Here is a 17,500-nt window from a genome sequence, read left to right as displayed (position 1 = left end):
TAATATTATAACATTACTGAGCTAACATACATTTCACTTATACAAAACATTCTACTATATTGCATACACCAGATTACTCATACATGAAATGTATTCTTACAGTGACCTTCATTTATGACAATTTAAATGACTAGCTTTGCTCTACTACTCATATTGTGACTATTTTATCATACCCATCTTTCGCATATTGTCAGTGAGTGGCTTGATATTGGTTGCTTGATACTGTGCCAGACGCAGAGTGCGAGAAGGATTCTTGGCAGTGCGAGTATGCCACACTAATATGTTGGTACACCCATCAGCCTTTACTTCTATATCCTTCAAGTTGAGATTCAAAGATTTCAGAAAGCCATCCTCTTCATGCCCAGCAATATATGGCATTGTGACTTTCTTCTAAAATGAAATCAAATAAATTTAAATTACACACACACACACACACACACACACACACAGTGTGTGTGTGTATGTATATATATATATATATATATATATATATATATATATATATATATATATATATATATATATATATATATATATATATATATATACTGTATATATATGAAGCATACAGACAGACAAACAGACACACATTAATTAACATTTAAATTGTTACTTTTAACACTTGCAAATAAAAAGTTGTTCTTTGTCTTACTTTAAGAAAACAGAATTCAATGAAAGCTTTACCAATATGGCAGAGGTCATATAAACATTGGGTATGATGTCATGGAGAGTTCATAATTCTGACAAGTAAATCCAAGTCAAACAACAACAATAATAATAATACTGATACTGATATAATAAACATAATAAAAGTATAATAAAGATGTAGAGTTGAGATTTAGAATGAATAGATCATGGGGCATGGGAACAGATAACAACATTCAGGTGTGTCACCTGAAAGAATACAAAAAGGATACCTTTTTTTTTTATGCAAGAGGGAAACTAGCCAAGGGAAATAAAAAGTAAAAGGCACACTCTAATGCAAGTTCCCTAAAGATTAGTAAAGAATTAGCCAAAAGACCAGAACAAATGTTCTGATACCTTCCTTTTACAAGCAATCAACTCATAGGAAGATGGAAATACAGAAGCATGCAGGGAGTTCAAGAGTTAACCAAAGAAAGGTATGAATGATTGAGAATACTGGTTAACTCCCTTGAAATAGAGAATTGGACAGAATAAGGATGAGAGGAAGAAAGCCTTGTGCAGCAAGCCTGCAGAAAGAGGGGAGGCATGCAGTTGGCAAGATAAGTAGAGCAGTTAGCATGAAAATAGCAATAAAAGATGGAAAGAGATGCAACATTTTGGTGGGGAGAAAGAGGCTGAAGATACTAGGTCACAGGAAGGAAGTTGATGAGACAAAAAGCTTTTGATTCCACCCTATCTAATAAAACTATGTGAGTGAAACCCTCCAAATATGTGAAGAGTACTCCATACAAGAATGGATAAGGCCTTTGTACAGAGTTAGCAGTTGGACGGGCAAGAAAAACTGGCAGAGATGCATCAGAATGCCTAATTTCATAGAAGCTGTTTTAGCAAGAGATGAGATGTGAAGTTTCCAGTTAAGATTATGAGTAAAGGACATACAGTTGAGTGTCACTGAAGAGGGGATAGTTTTCTGGAAGGTTGTGTTGACTCGATAGATGGAGGAATAGAGGTTTTGAGGCATTGAACACTACTATTTTTTTCTCTGCCCCAATCAGAAACTTTAAGACAAATCAGAAGTCAGGCATTCTGTGGCATCCCTGCAGGATCTGTTGACTTCCTGAAGGGTTGGTCATCCCTGAAAGGACGTGGAAAGATGTAGGATGGTATCATCAGCGTAAGAGTGGATAGGGCAAAGAAATTTGGTTAATGAATAACAGAAAAAGAGTGGGTGACAGGACAGAACCCTGAGGAACACCACAGTTAATAGATTTAGGAGAAAAACAGTGGCCGTCTACCACAGCTGCAATAAAACGGTCAGAAAGGAAACTTGAGATAAGGTTGCAGAGAGAAGAATAGAAACCATAAAAGGGCAGTTTTGAAATCAAAGCTTTGTGCCAGACTCATAATCTTATCAAAGCTTTTGATATGTCAAACCTACAGCAAAAGTTTCACCGAAATCTCTAAAAGAGGATGACCAAGACTCAGTAAGGAAAGCCAGATCACCAGTAGAGCGACCTTGATGGAAGCCATACTGGCGATCAGATAGAAGATTGTGAAGTGACAGATGTTTGAGAATCTTCCTATTCAGGATAGATTCAAAAACTTTAGACAAGCAAGAGATTAAAGCTATAGGACAGTAGTTTGAGGGATTAGAACGGTCACCCTTTTTAGGAACAGGCTGAATGTAGGCAAACTTCCAGCAAGAAGGAAAGGTAGAAGTCGATAGACATAGTTGAAAGAGTTTGGCCAGGCAAGGTGCAAGCACGGAAGCACAGTTTTTGAGAACAATAGGAGGGATCCCGTCAGGTCGATAACCCTTCCAAGGGTTTAGGCCAATGAGGGGATGGAAAACATCATTACAAAGAATTTTAATTGTAGGCATGAAGTAGTCAGAGGGAGAAGGAGAGGGAGGGGCAAGCCCAGAATCATCCAAGATGGAGTTGTTAGCAAAGATCTGAGTTCAGCTTTAGAGACAGAAAAGATGGCAGTGATGCCATCAAGATGAAATATAGGAAGGAAAGATGAAGAAGTGAAGTTATTGGAGATGTTTTTGGCAAGATGCCAGAAGTCACAAGGGGGATTAGAGTTTGAAAGATTTTTATATTTTCTAATTATGAAGTAGTGTTTGTCAAGTTGAAGAACAGACTTGGCATGATTGTGGGCAGAAATATAAAGTACATGAGATTCAGGAGATGGAAGGCTCAAGTACCTTTAATGAGCAACCTCTCTATCATGTATAGCACAAGAACAGGCTGTGTTAAACCAAGGTTTAAAAGGTTTAGCTTGAAAAAAAGAATGAGGAATGTATGCCTCCATGCCAGACACTATCACCTCTGTTATGCGTTCAGCATACAAAGATGGGTCTGTGACACGGAAACAGTAATCATTACAGGGAAAATCAGTATAATACCTCCTTAGGTCCCGACCATCTGGCAGAGGCAAAATGCCAGACAACTTTGCTTTGGGGGATCTTGAGTAGAAATTGGAGAAATAGAGCAAGATACAGAAATGAGATTGTGATCAGAGAAGCCCAATGGAGAAGATAGGGTAACAGCATAAGCAGAAGAGTTGGAGGTAAGGAAAAGATCAAGAAAGTTGGTCATATCTCCAAGACAGTCAGGATTTTTTTTTCTTTTTTTTTTTATCTAGGAGAGCGGCCAGCCAAGGGCAACACAATAAAAAAAACCCCACTTGGTGCTGGTTCTCAAAAAAAGATAAGAAGGGTTAGCCAAAATCAGGGAGCAAATGTCTTGACACCTCTCTCTTAACCCTTTATGTACGATGATCGTTTCGGGAAGATTGTACCATCATGTGCAAAGAGGCAGGGATCGTACAGGGAATCATGATTTTTCTGCACTAAACATTTGAATCTCTCCCCCTCACTATTGGTCCTGGGGCAAGTGGACATATCTGGCAACTTTTCTCACTCACCTCCTCCAGCCTTGAGACATATGTTCCCACACAATAGGTTATCCTTTCCCAATTGGAGGCGACATCTGGCAACCCCCATGACCCGGAGAGAGAAAACAGTACTCTGAGTGATGTTATGTCAGTTACTCTTTTTTTTTTTTTCTTCTTTATTTTACAGTAAGGCCTATAGCGCCTGTAGGCACTTGAAGAGTGTATGGGAAGCGCTGTTCAACTTCCGCCCATTAGTGGCGCAGGCAATTTTATTTATAGTGGTACCCATATTTAGGGCCCATATCACCACCCAAGCTCATCTTGAGTGTAACCACCTAGAACCTGGGTAAATGGTGATATGTAGGTAACTTTAAACCACTCGACAAATGGCAGTGTTTTAAGTGTACTCGGTAGTGACATTGAGGATAGTGATGAAAATGAAGACAGTGATTTTTTATTGAGACAGAAGAAAGTGAAGCCTCCAGTAGTGATTCTGATAGTGATCTGGGAGACACAGACAAACGTTCATAAACCTCATGTACTCCCCTCGAGCAATGTGCTGGTGTGTGTCACCCATGGTTGCCTCTACAGAACTGTGCTTGTCGGCCAAGTCATGTGACTCCTATTGCTAATAAGAGTTGCCACATTCCAATTATTTTAGAAATCTACAATACTTGTAATATTTGGTTTCTTTTTCTTTTCCTGTTTTGCACATCATTTCATATATCTGAATTTGCATTTTCAAGACATGAAAGTGCAAAAGTTCCTACTTTTACATCAAATTTAGATGCCTGAAAGGAGAGAGAGAGAGAGAGAGAGAGAGAGAGAGAGAGAGAGAGAGAGAGAGAGAGAGAGAGAGAGAGAGAGAGAGAGAGAGAGAGAGAGAGAGAGAGAGCACGCGGTCTGTGTTATCAGAACTTGGCGACGGATTCTGCCATAGGTTCGGGAAGAATTTTTTTATATGCAATAACTTTGCTCTCAGAGGTCATAAAATGTTGAAAACTACATCGTTGTACTCAGAATAACAAAGAGAAATATGCATTTATAAGGAAAAAAATCTTTCAGCATTTTCAACAGGTGTGATTTTTACCCGCTGTAGCAAACGGAAAGTAAGTCAGCTCCCTGGATTTTAAGGGTTAAAAGAAGTCTAGTCGTAGGAAGACGGAAATACAGAAGCAGGCAGGGAGTTCCAGAGTTTACCAGTGAAAGGTATGAATGATTGAGAATACTGGTTAACTATTACATTAGAGTTGGACATGAAAGGGATGCAAGGAAGAAGAAAGCCTTGTGTAGCAAGGCCACAGGAGGAGGGGAGGCATGCAGTTAGCAAGATCAGTAGAACAGTTAGCATGATAATAGCGATAAAAGATAGAAAGAGATGCAACATTTTGGCGGTGAGAAAGAGGCTGAAGACAGACAGTCAGAGGAAGGGAGTTGATGGGACGAAAACCTTTTTATTCCACCCTATCTAATAAAACTGTGTGAGTGGAAACCCCAAACATGCAAAGAGTACTTCATACAAGGAAGGAGGGTTGAGAAAAACTGGTGGATATACCGCAGAATGCCTAACTTCATAGAAGCTGTTTTAGCAAGAAATGAGATGTGAAGTTTCCAGTTAAGATTATGAGTAAAAGAGAGATCAAGGATATTCAGTGTGGAAGAGGAAAACAGTTGAGTGTCACTGAAGAAGAGGGGATAGTTGTCTAGAAGGTTGTGTCAAGTTGATAGATGGAGGAATTGAGTTTTTGAGACATTGAAAACTACTAGATTTTCGCTGCCCCAATCGGAAATCTTAGAAAGATCAGAAGTCAAGCGTTCTGTGGCATCCCTGTTGGATCTGTTGACTTCCTGAGGGATAGGATGTCTCTGAAAGGATGTGGAAAGATGTGGGGTGGTATCATCAGTGTAGGAGTGGATAAGGCAAGAAGTTTGTTTAAGAATATCATTAACCCACACAGTGACAGTGACGTGTTAACACGTCGTCAAGTAGTATATCCCGTACTGCCAGCAACGTGTTAAAACGTCGGCAACTTCAAAAATTCATAACTCAAAAACTAATCAATTTGGAAACAAACTATAAACAGTGACAGATTCGCCAACTCTTCCCATACATGCCCTCAGGCTAGACGCCTCCCAAGTGTCGAGTGGAAGTAAGATACGAAAAAGTACCGATGGAAGCCTGAGCCTGTTCCAGATTATAACCTGTTCATGTGTACGGTTGACCAGTCCGACTCAATGATTTCAAGCATCAAGTGTGCCAGAAAGACGATGAAGTGGTACAAGAAGATGTTCTTCCATCTTCTTGACTTGGCAGTTTATAATGCCCATGCTCTCTACCAGCAAGTAAGTACATGGCAAAAGGGAAGTCCTGAATGATTTCATTCTTGAAGTCATTCGGGAGGTCGTGAATGCCCATAGTACAGTCAAACCGACCCAACCTACCAAGAAACAAATGCCAAGTCCTCATGAACCTCGCCTGACAGAGTGCCACTTCCCTAGTCTAATACAAAGTACAGCCACTATAAAATGTAATCAGCACCGCTGTAAGGTTTGCTCGTCAAGTGTCAGACGTGCTCATGTTCGAAAAGACACACATAAAGAGTGCAAAGAGTGTGATGTAGGTCTTTGTGCGGTACCTTGTTTCAAGGAATATCATACAATCCAAAACTACTAGTGTACAAGGTGAATAAACATGTAAATAGCAGTGTAAATATAGTGTACAGTGTATATAGATTAGTTTTCCCTTCCCTCGGCCAGAGAAAATGAATCCGTAAAAAAACAGTGTTTTGGCCTATTTTGACACATTTGTTTCCTCTCTCCATGTGTAGTGAAACTTGTTGGAGTATAAAATCATACTGAATGTACTCCATACTTGCCACAAAACCACACAAAACTGAAGTGACACCCACACTGTGGTTTACAAAGAACCGCAAACTTGCTACCGCACGCCATCCGGGAGTGACAAAACATCGCACCGCCTCAAATATAAAAGCCTCTATATCTCCACAATGGCTCATAGGTATGTCTTAAAATTTTACAGGCATGTTTCTTAGACTGAAATGAAGTGATTTATGTAAAAAAAAAAAAAAAAAAAAAATAGAAAAATCGCTGGCACTGGGGTGTAATTTTGGGTAAAACCTTCTGGCACTGTGCGGGTTAATGAACACTAGAAAGAGAGTCGGTGACAGGACAGAACCATAAGGAACACCACTATTAATATATTTAGGAGAAGATCAGTGGCCATCTACCACAGTAGCAATAGAACAGTCGGAAAGGAAACTTGAGATAAAGTTGCAGAGAAAAGGATAGAAACCGAAGGAGGGCACTTTGGAAATCAAAGCTTTATGCCAGACTCTATCAGAAGCTTTTAATATGTCTAATGCGAAAGCAATGATTTCACTGAAATCTCTAAAAGAGGATGACCAAGACTCAGTAAAGAAAGCCAGAAGAACACCAGTACAGCAGCAGCAACCTTGATGGAAGCCATACTGGCGATCAATTAGAAGACTGTGAAGTGACAGATGTTTAAGAATCTTCCTATTCAGGATAGATTTAAAAACTTTAGACAAGCAAGAGATTAAAGCTATAGGACGGTAGTTAGAGAGATTAGAATGGTCACCCATTTTAGGAACAGGCTGAATGTAGGCAAACTTCCAGCAAGAAGGAAAGACAGAACTTGACAGATAAAGTTGAAAGAGTTTGGCCAAGCAAGGTGCAAGCACAGAAGCACAGTATTTGAGAACAATATGAGGGACCCCATCAGGTCCATCAGCCTTCTGAGGATTTGTTTAGGCCAGCAAGGGCATGGAAAACATCATTATGAAGAATTTTGATCAAAGATATGAAATAGTCAGAGGGAAGAGGGGAGGGAGGGACAACCCCAGAATCATCCAAGGTGGAGTTGTGAGCAAAGGTTTGAGAGAAGAGTTCAGCTTTAGAGACAGAAGAGATAGCAGTGGTGCCATCAGAATGAAATAAATGAGGGAAAGATGAAGAAGTAAAGTTATTGGAGATGTTTTTGGCAAGATGCCAGAAGTCTCAAAGGGAGTTTGAAAGATTTTGACATTTTCTATTTATGAAGGAGGAGAAGAGGAGAGGGAGGGACAAGCCCAGAATCATCCATGGAGTTGTGAGCAAAGGATAGAGAGAAGAGTTCAGCTTTAAAGACAGACAAGATGGGAGTGGTGCCATCAGGATAAAATAAATGAGGGAAAGATGAAGAAGTAAAGTTAATGGAGATGTTTTTGGCAAGATGCCAGAAGTCTCGAAGGGAGTTTGAGTTTGAAAGATTTTGACATTTTCTATTTATGAAGGAGTGTTTGGCAAGTTGAAGAACAGACTTGGCATGATTCCGGGCAGAAATATAAAATGCGTGAGATTCAGGAGACGAAAGGCTCAAGTACCTTTTGTGGGCAATCTCTATATCATGTATAGCACGAGAACAAGCTGTGTTAAACGAAGGTTTAGAAGGTTTAGGTTGAGGAAAAGAATGAGGAATATATGCCTCCATGCCAAACACTATCACTTCTGTTATGCATTCAGCACGAAGTGATACAGGCAACCCCTGCTTAACAAACGGGTTGCGTTCTTAAAAAAAACATTCGTTGCGTGAATTTTTGTTAAGCGAACCAACTATAACAAGTTTGACCCCTGACTTGAACTTCCATTGAGAGTAAACAAAGTGAGAGTGCATCATAGTATAGTAAAAGGTTTAATCAAAGTAAAAATTATGAAATTAAACATTTAAGCAGTTTAATTTAAGACTACGTCATTATACTGTACACTAATGTATGTATGTAAGTAACTTTATAATGTTGAATAATGTTGATAATCTTAAATTTATGAAGGGAGGGAGAGTGGAGCGGGAAAGACACTAGCCGGCAACCTATGGAATGTAAACAAAAGGCGCATCACTGTACCGCATGCAAAACTTGTGTACCACATTTCCACAAGGCTTTCCATTTTATCAATTGCAGAGTCACGAGTTTGGGTGGTTGTTTTAGCTTGCAAGGAAGATACGGTCTCACCATCCTTCTTAATAGAGTCTGCTGACTTGGAAATAGTAGAGACAGTAGATGGAGTCAAGCCATGGTAGCGAGCAATGCTATTAGTTTTCTCGCCTCTCTCGTGTCTGTGAATAATATCCAGCTTCACTTCATGAGTAAGAGACTTCCTGGTCTTCTTAGCAACGCTAGGTGACATTGCAGGGCTGGTTGCAGGGCGTTTTGGGTGGCATGTTGAGCGAGGGAAGACAAGTTGTTGCTGACGCTGTTATTGTTTTGAACTAAAAGCGGGGAAGGGTAGGGGAGTGCGTGATGTGCGTTTTGTCCACGAGGCGCTGGTGTATTCAAAAGCCTATCGGCTTGTGTGATACGGTGAGGCTTTCAAACTTGGAAAAAATGACCTGGATAAAATTTTGTTAAAGCGAGTTTGGTGTTCGTTATATGAGCAGATGGTATTAAAAGGAAACGTTCGTTGTAGCGAAATTTTGTTGTGTGAACGTTCATTAATCGGGGGTTGCCTGTAGGTCTCTGACACAGAAACAGTAATCATTCAGAGGAAAATCAGCATAATACCTCCTCAGGTCCTCCCAACTGGCAGAGGCAAAATGCCAGAGGCACCTCTGCTTTGGGGGATCCTGGGGATGAATTGGAGAAATAGGACAAGATACAGAAATGAGTTTGTAATCGGAAGAGCCCAATGGAGAAGATATGGTAACAGCATATGCAAAAGGATTAGAGGTAAGGAAGAGATCAAGAATGTTGGGCGTGTCTCCAAGACAATCAGGAATACGAGTAGGGTGTTGCACCAGTTGCTCTCGGTCATGGAGGATAGCAAAGTCAAAGGCTAGTTCATCAGGATGGTCAGTGAAGGTAAAAGAAAGCCAAAGCTGGTGGTGAACATTGAAATCTTCAAGGATGGAGATCCCCACAAAAGGATGGAGAGATAAAATGTGCTCCACTTTGGAAGTTAAATAGTCAAAGAATTTACTATAGTCAGAGGAGTTAGGGGAGATATATAGACACAAATAAATTTAGAGAGTGACTATTGAGTCGAAGCCAGAGGGTGGAAAACTCGGAAGATTCAAGAGCATGGGCATGAGCAAGTTAAGTCCTTGTGCACATCGACGCAACATCCAGCTTTGGAACAAAAATGAGGATAGAGAAAGTAGGAGGGAACAGAGGTGCTACTGTCAGTAGCCTCAGACAGCTGTGTTTTGGTGAAGAAAAGATGAGGTTTAGTATAGGAGAGGTGATGTTTCACAGAGTGAAAATTAGATCTAAGACTGTGAATGTTGCAGAAATTAACAAAAAAAAAGTTGAGGGAGGTGTCAAGACATTTTGGGTCGCCACTGAGAGAGCAGTCCAACCTGGGGGCATTTCTGGTTCCCTCCCCAGAAGAGGACTCTGAGGCTGGACTTGGAGTTGCCATTTTTTACTTTAAATTTTAAGAAAAGGGTGTGTGTGGCAAGTGCATGTAGTTTAGTGAGAAGGAGAGTTGTCTTTAGAGGGCAGGCTGTGACTGTCCCCTTGAGTAGAGAGAGATTGTAGTGGTAGTAATAGCTGTGAGAGAATGAAAGAAGAGGGGATTGAACATGTGATGGACAAAAAGTAAGATGAAAAGCATTAGATACAAAATAAATGGGTCTCTCTCTCTCTCTCTCTCTCTCTCTCTCTCTCTCTCTCTCTCTCTCTCTCTCTGTCAAAATCATGTAATACGATCCAAATATATTCATTATCTCAATCATCACTTGAAACTTCAAACAGCTCACTTGCCACTAGCCTCACCTCTTTTCCCTTCCCTGCCCACCCAAGCAATGCATCATATAACCTATTGTTTAATTTGGTATTAGTTACAGCCATGCTAACAATGTGCAATGTTTATCAATAAATCACTTTTTTTTTTTTTTTTTTTTTTTATGGCCTACATTTAGATTGAGCTGCATGATTTTTACAGAAAGAAAAAAAAAAAAAAATGTTGAGAATGTCACACACTTACAGTAAGGTGAAGTGTGTTGACATGGTGTTTCTACCAAATAATATAGCTGCCTGGCCAGATTCTTGTAATCTCACCCCGCCATGCTTGAATTATACCCCACAGCTAAACAAAGCCTTAAAATGGATATGCATACAGAACATTTTTTACTCAGAGTAGCTTGTACTTTTGCCTCTAGCAGCATCTAAGAAACATGTGTTACACCCTGTATAAACTGATCAGTGATTGACAATAAACTGTTTATGTGAAAGCCTAGTGGAGATGGAATGATGACATGAACTTGCCTGTTTCTTGAGGTAGCCAACACTCACTGCAAATCCAGCCATATCTACTTGAAATTTTCTACCTGCTGGCCATCCATCATAGAAGCCAACAACTTGATTCTGTGGAAATAAAACTCTGTTGCAAATAATTTCATTTTCAATTAAAAGAAAGATTTTACCTCTCTCTCTCTCTCTCTCTCTCTCTCTCTCTCTCTCTCTCTCTCTCTCTCTCTCTCTCTCTCTCTCTCTCTCTCTCTCTCCTCAGTGAAGACAAAATTCTTCATACTTTACTATTCTACTTTTAAACCTTTTATTTTTGCACCTAGAAAGGAACATAAGTAATGTACTTAATAAGCTTACAAATGTGATGTGAATATGATATTTATGCATTTGGATTTAAGTACTGAAAATGAACATTTAAATTAACAGTAAAGAGTCATTCCACACTATACTCAGTAAGACATATTTCCTCATTCTGAGCTATATTCATTCTGTCCTTCCATTCTTAGTAAAAGATTACCCTTAAAAACTATTTTTCCTCTTCCCTTGCAACTGACACGATTTACAACCAAAGGAGTAAGAAATTTTAAAATCAAATATCCCCATCTTAAGATAATATAGAAAGAAATATAATTATTTGTTCTGATATGGACATAATATGCAGAAAAATCAGCCATTGCAGAGAGATGATTCGCATAATGAGCATGTGATCCACAGATATGAAATGTTTTAAATTTTGCTGACAGAAAAAACAATGGCAACAAATCATGAAGTATATGAATAAGTAAAATAAGACATATTGACAGTCTACCTTCATGTCAGAGTGAATGAAAATTATTTTGTGAAGAGTGGAGAAAAGTGAAATTACACCACATCATCATTATCATCATCATTTTTGTTTAACGTTCACATTTTCCCATTTAGGACGGTGTTGGATGGGTGATGACTACTTTCCACAACTAACAATCTTATGCCATATGTTCTATTCCCAACAAATTCATATCCTCCATCACACACTCTCTCCACCTTTTCTTTGGCCTTCCTACTGGTTGTCCACCTCCAACCCTCACCTCCTCCACCTTGCTCAACACCCCTCCTGCCGCCCTTTTCACGTGTCCAAACCATCTCAATTTACTCTTCCTCAGCTAAACAGAGAGGCCTTTAACTACACACATCACCAGTACCTCACTGCTGAACCTCCCATTGTGCCACCTCACTCCTGCCATCTATCTCAGCATCTTGTGGTCACAGCTACATAGAATATCTGTCAGTCTGTTTTTCAGTGTCCATGTTTCTGCTCTGTACAGAAGAGCAGACCTTCCCCTGATCTTCACTTTTATGTTGGAGATTTCTCATCATCTTCCCTATGCAGCTGCTACTCTCACCCTTACTGCTCTCTCTGCACCTACTTCACAGTCTAACATATTTCCCAAGCATCAGAACTGTTGTACATCCTCCAATACATCTCCATTCACCTCCAAACCAACATCCTCGTCATCACCAGCACCATCTCCAGCCCCTTCCTCCTCCTGCACACATCTTAGAAATACAAAGTCCTGCACTCCTCTGAGATTCCTGAGACCTGAGCACTGTTGGTGACACCATTTGTTACACATAGTGCACAACACTGAGTTTGCTCCTACTCCTCATCCACAACATTCACATGGCCATCTTCCTCACTGAATTTTTCCTCTAGCTTCATTTCTGGTCACCATTAGTTTTGTTTTCTCCATGTTTATTTTCAGTCCCCTCTGCTCCATCACCTCCATCACTCCTTCCCTTGATTTTGCTGTCAGTACTAAATCACCAATATAAGAGTAGCTCCCATGGACCATCTCCTCTTGCCAGTTTAGTAGCCTCCTCCATTATTGTGATAAAGAGTAGTGGACTAAGAGTAGATCCCTGGTGTGCCCCCACTCTTGTGTCGAAGTCCCTTGATGCTCCAGCCATTGTTTTCACCCTTGATCTTCATTCTATATATAGACAAGACATGACTGCAGTCAAAGCCTTTCAGGCACTTTTGTCTCCTTAGTACCCACTCAATCGCTTTCCTTGGCACTCTGTCAAATGCCTTCTCTACAGCAACAAAGATATGGAATAACTTCTTTCTTTCACTGAAATTCTGTATTTGCATCTGCTGTCAATCTTCCTGGACAAAAACCAAACTGTCAACCATCCACTTTTATCAGTTTCCTCAGCCTTTTTTCCAATACCTTTTTGAAAAGTTTCATTCCATGTTCCAATAGTTGAATACCTCTATATTTTCTGCACTTCAGGGCATCTCTTTTTCCCTTATAGATTGGCACCGTCATACTATTTTCTCAGTCCTCAAGAATTCCTCCCTCATCAATTATACCTCTAAACACCCTTGTCAATTATCTTAAAACACCCACTTTCTTCATTAAGTCACTGGTTATTTCTGTTGGACCCAGTGCTTTTCCACTTTTCATTCCTTTCAATGTTCTGTTCACCTCTTCCTCTGAGATTTATTCTATCGGACCTTCCACCATCTCCATCTCTTCCATTTTACTCATTTAACAGGTTTTCATACAAGCACCTCCACTTTTCAAGTATTTCTTCCTCTTCTATCTTGATAATTCCTCATCCTTTATATATTTTGTTCCAGTTACATCTTTCTTCTCTTCCTTCATTTGTTTTGCAACTTTGAACACATCTTTTTGCTTTTCACTACTATTCCATTCAACATCCTAATTTTTCCACACCAGCCTCTTTGTTTTGGCTACCTCCGTTTTAGTCTGCCTTGCCTTCTCTTTATATTCTCTAGTAAAAGAATACTTATAATAAGTGGATGAATGCTGGACTAAAGGAAAGTGGAAATATTTTTGCAATGACCATCTTGAACAACTTTTTCAGAAGATAATTAAATATCAGATATAAAAACAGATGTACTTCATCAGTTTAAGTTGTGTAATCAACATTTTCTAACAAAATACATTGCAAACATTTAACTATGTATTATAGTTACAATCATTTTTACTTTTCTTGTATCTTTTTCAGAAAGACAAACTTAAGATTATATATTAGCAGATATTTTCAGGTAACTTATTGTATAAATAAAATAAAAATTTATGATACAAACTAATAAAATTCTGAAATGCCCAATAAGTTTTTTGTGAAAAAAACAAAAAATAAAACATGCCAAATGCATGAAGGGGCAGAAACTCCTTTCTTCATATGGGACACACAGTGGCAATCTCTAAAGACTTGACTGACCTTAGACTTGGCTTGCAAGGAAAGTAAGGAGCTGCACCATGAGTCCTGTATAAACAAAGGTAGCTCACCAAACTTTAAGTAGTATGTCAATTAAAACTTACACCTTTCACAACTGGTGAACTGACAGTATATTCACCAATGAGTCCCACAGGCCACATGGAAACAGTCTCAGTTGACCGCATTTCATTGAAGAGTCGTATATCTATGGCATTGTCATCATCTAGGAAATAGAGAACTCCTGTATCTTCACCATTTTCTTGTACCCACTGCAAAGCAGCCCTTCTGTTGGATACTCCTCGGGGCACATATTTCTCCTTGCGGTAAACTTCTGGCATTGGAGAGACCAGGTGAGTGTAGGAGAGACCTGAAAGTATTTCCATTATATACAGGTAAATAAAATTTAAAAAAATGCAATAATGCATAGTATGTTTAGATGTTGTATTTGTCTGGTTACTGAACATTTGGTTCATTCTCGTCATTTTCTGGAAATTAGTACAGACAGGATTGGAAAAAATTAATTATCTTTTTCCTATCTTTTTCCTTAAAAAAATATTATTTTTATTTAAATCAGAATTTTTTCCTATTTAAATCATAATTCTTGGTTGTTTACACTAATTATTTATTTAAGTTTTATAAGGCCATCTCTTGTATATATTAAACTTGCCAATGTTTAATGAAACCCTAGTTTAATGTAAACTATCCACAACGAGTTTTCCACAAAAAAACAAATCATAAGTAGAATTAATAGTTTAATCAGATCTGTTACATTAAAGGAACTAAGTTACTCTGCATCAGAAACAATTAAGCTTATTAAACTTCTTAATTATATTTACTGTTATCATTAACAAAAAAATAAATTACAATTTTATTTATCTATTTAAATATTTTCTTGTAAGAGATAGTAATGATTCACTAGTGCCTGCCTTGCTGCAGGACCAGAACAGGATCAATACTCTCAGTGCAAGACAAGTGCACTTGATACCATCTCTGTGCAACTGCTTCACATGTTTTTCCTTCTTCCTTGTGTGTGTGTGTGTGTGTGTGTGTGTGTTTCACTATTTGATCTGCTGCAGTCTCTAACGAGACAGCCAGACGTTACCCTACGGAACGAGCTCAGAGCTCATTATTTCCGATCTTGGGATAGGCCTGAGACCAGGCACACACCACACACCGGGACAACAAGGTCACAACTCCTCGATTTACATCCCGTACCTACTCACTGCTAGGTGAACAGGGGCTACACGTGAAAGGAGACACACCCAAATATCTCCACCCGGCCGGGGAATCGAACCCCGGTCCTCTGGCTTGTGAAGCCAGAGTCACGAGTTCAGGTGGTTCTTTTAGCTTGCAAGGAAGATACAGTCTCACCAGCCTTCTTCATAGAGTCTGCTGACTTGAAAATAGTACAGACAGTGTATGGAGTCAAGATGGTGGCCAGCAATGCTATAGTTTTCTCGCCTCTCTCGTGTCTGTGAATATCCAGCTTCACTTCGAGAATAAGAGACTGGTCTTCTTAGGAATGCTAGGCCACATTGCAGGGCGTTTTGGTGGTAAGTTGAGCGAGTGAAGACGAGCTGCTGCTGAAGCTGTTATTGAAGTGAGTGGTGCGTGTGTTGTCCACAAGAGGCTTGATCTTGATCTTCATCTTGATTCTACAGGTGTCCCAGGATTTCTCCTGAGGCAGGCCTTAGTATTTGAGGCTTCTGGTGTATTCAAAAGCTTGTCGGCTTGTGTGATTCGGCAGGGCTTTCAAACTTGGAAAAAATTACCTGGATAAAACTTCATTAAAGCGAGTTTGGTGTTCGTTAAAAGAGCAGATGGTAGTAAAATTAAACCTTTATTGTAGCGAAATTTCGTTGTGTGAACCTTCGTTAAACAGGGGTTGCCTGTACCTGTCTCCATATCTATTTTTATTCAACTTTTCCTGAAATTTATGCACATTTCCTGCTATTCTCTTCACTCAAGTGTGTGTGTGTGTGTGTGTGTGTGTGTGTGTGTGTGTGTGTGTGTGTGTGTGTGTGTGTGTGTGTGTGTGTGTGTGTGTGCGTGTGTGTGTGTATATATATATATATATATATATATATATATATATATATATATATATATATATATATATATATATATATATATATATATATATATATATATATATATATAATTTCTGCTTGATTAACGAACACCAAACTCGCTTTAATGAAGTTTTATCCAGGTAATTTTTTCAAAGTTTGAAAGCACCGTCGTATCAAACAAGCTGACAGTCTTTTGAATACACCAGCGCCTCTCGTGGACAACACGCGCACCACTCACTCCCCTTATTCAAAACAATAACAGTGTCAGCAGCAGCTCGTCTTCCCTTCCTCAGCTTACCAACAAAACGCCCTGCAATGTCGCCTAAGAAGACCAGGAAGTCTCTTACTCTCAAAGTGAAACTGGATATTATTCACAGAGAGGCGAGAAAACTAATAGCATTGCTCGCCACCATCTTGACTCCATCTACTGTCTCTACTATTTTCAAGTCAGCAGACTATTAAGAAGGCTAGTGAGACAGTATCTTCCTTGGAAGCTAAAAGAACCACCTGAACTCGTGACTACAATGGATAAAATGGAAAGCCTTGTGGAAATGTGGTACGTACATAAGTTTTCTATGTGATACAATGATGCGCCCTTTGTTTACATTCCACAGCTTGCCGGTTAGTGTCTTTCCCGTTTCACTCTCCCTCCCTTCATAAATTTAAGATCATCAACATTATAAAGTTACATACATACATACATTAGTGTACATTATAATGACTTAAATTAAACTGCCTAAATGTTTAACTTCACAATTTTTACTTTCATTAAACCTTTCAATGTACTATGATGCACTCTCGCTTTGTTTACTCTCAATGGAAGTTCAAGTCAGAAGTTAAACTTGTTATAATCGGTTCGCTTAACGAAGTTTCACCTAATGAAGGGTTTTTTAGGAACCTAACTCCTTCATTAAGCAGGGGTTGATTGTGTGTGTGTATATATATATATATATATATATATATATATATATATATATATATATATATATATATATATATATATATATATATATACAGTGGTACTTTGACATACGATCGCCCTAACATACGATTTTTTTTATATACGACGAGAATTTTTAAATAATTTACGCCATCAAATACGACGATATTTTTAAGATACGATTAGCCATCGGTAGGTGTCGCAGCGATCGCTTGGCTACCAGCGTCTACCTGAACATTTAGCCTGCATTGTGTATCGTTGTTCATAATTTGTGCATGTATGTGTCTGTGCTCCTCGGGAGTGTGTATTTTTTTATTAAATTTTGTGAACTCAAGATCCCGTGATCATGGGTCCCAAAGTATATATATATATATATATATATATATATATATATATATATATATATATATATATATATATATATATATATATATATATATATATATATATAT

At 38.8% G+C, this 17,500-nt stretch overlaps 1 protein-coding gene across 2 annotated transcripts in view; it reads right to left on the bottom strand.

The window, feature by feature from the left end:
* The window catches only part of LOC123517545 (galactosylgalactosylxylosylprotein 3-beta-glucuronosyltransferase S-like), a 64,480-nt gene that overhangs the window by 1,092 nt on the left and 45,888 nt on the right, over positions 1 to 17,500 (bottom strand). For both annotated transcript variants that reach the window (XM_045277713.1, XM_045277714.1), the window contains 3 exons: positions 14,141 to 14,403; positions 10,827 to 10,925; positions 1 to 390 (listed from right to left, as the gene is read on the bottom strand). The exon at positions 1 to 390 is cut by the window's left edge and continues 1,092 nt beyond it. In XM_045277713.1, the coding sequence (XP_045133648.1) occupies positions 160 to 390; positions 10,827 to 10,925; positions 14,141 to 14,403 (593 nt within the window). In that variant the 3' untranslated portion in view covers positions 1 to 159. The remainder of the gene's footprint in view (positions 391 to 10,826; positions 10,926 to 14,140; positions 14,404 to 17,500) is intronic.

The sequence above is a fragment of the Portunus trituberculatus genome, chromosome 42, assembly GCF_017591435.1.
Source record: "Portunus trituberculatus isolate SZX2019 chromosome 42, ASM1759143v1, whole genome shotgun sequence".
Classification (NCBI taxonomy): domain Eukaryota; kingdom Metazoa; phylum Arthropoda; class Malacostraca; order Decapoda; family Portunidae; genus Portunus; species Portunus trituberculatus.
The sequence above is the reverse complement of the archived record's forward strand: the minus strand, read 5'-3'. Positions and strand labels throughout refer to the sequence as shown.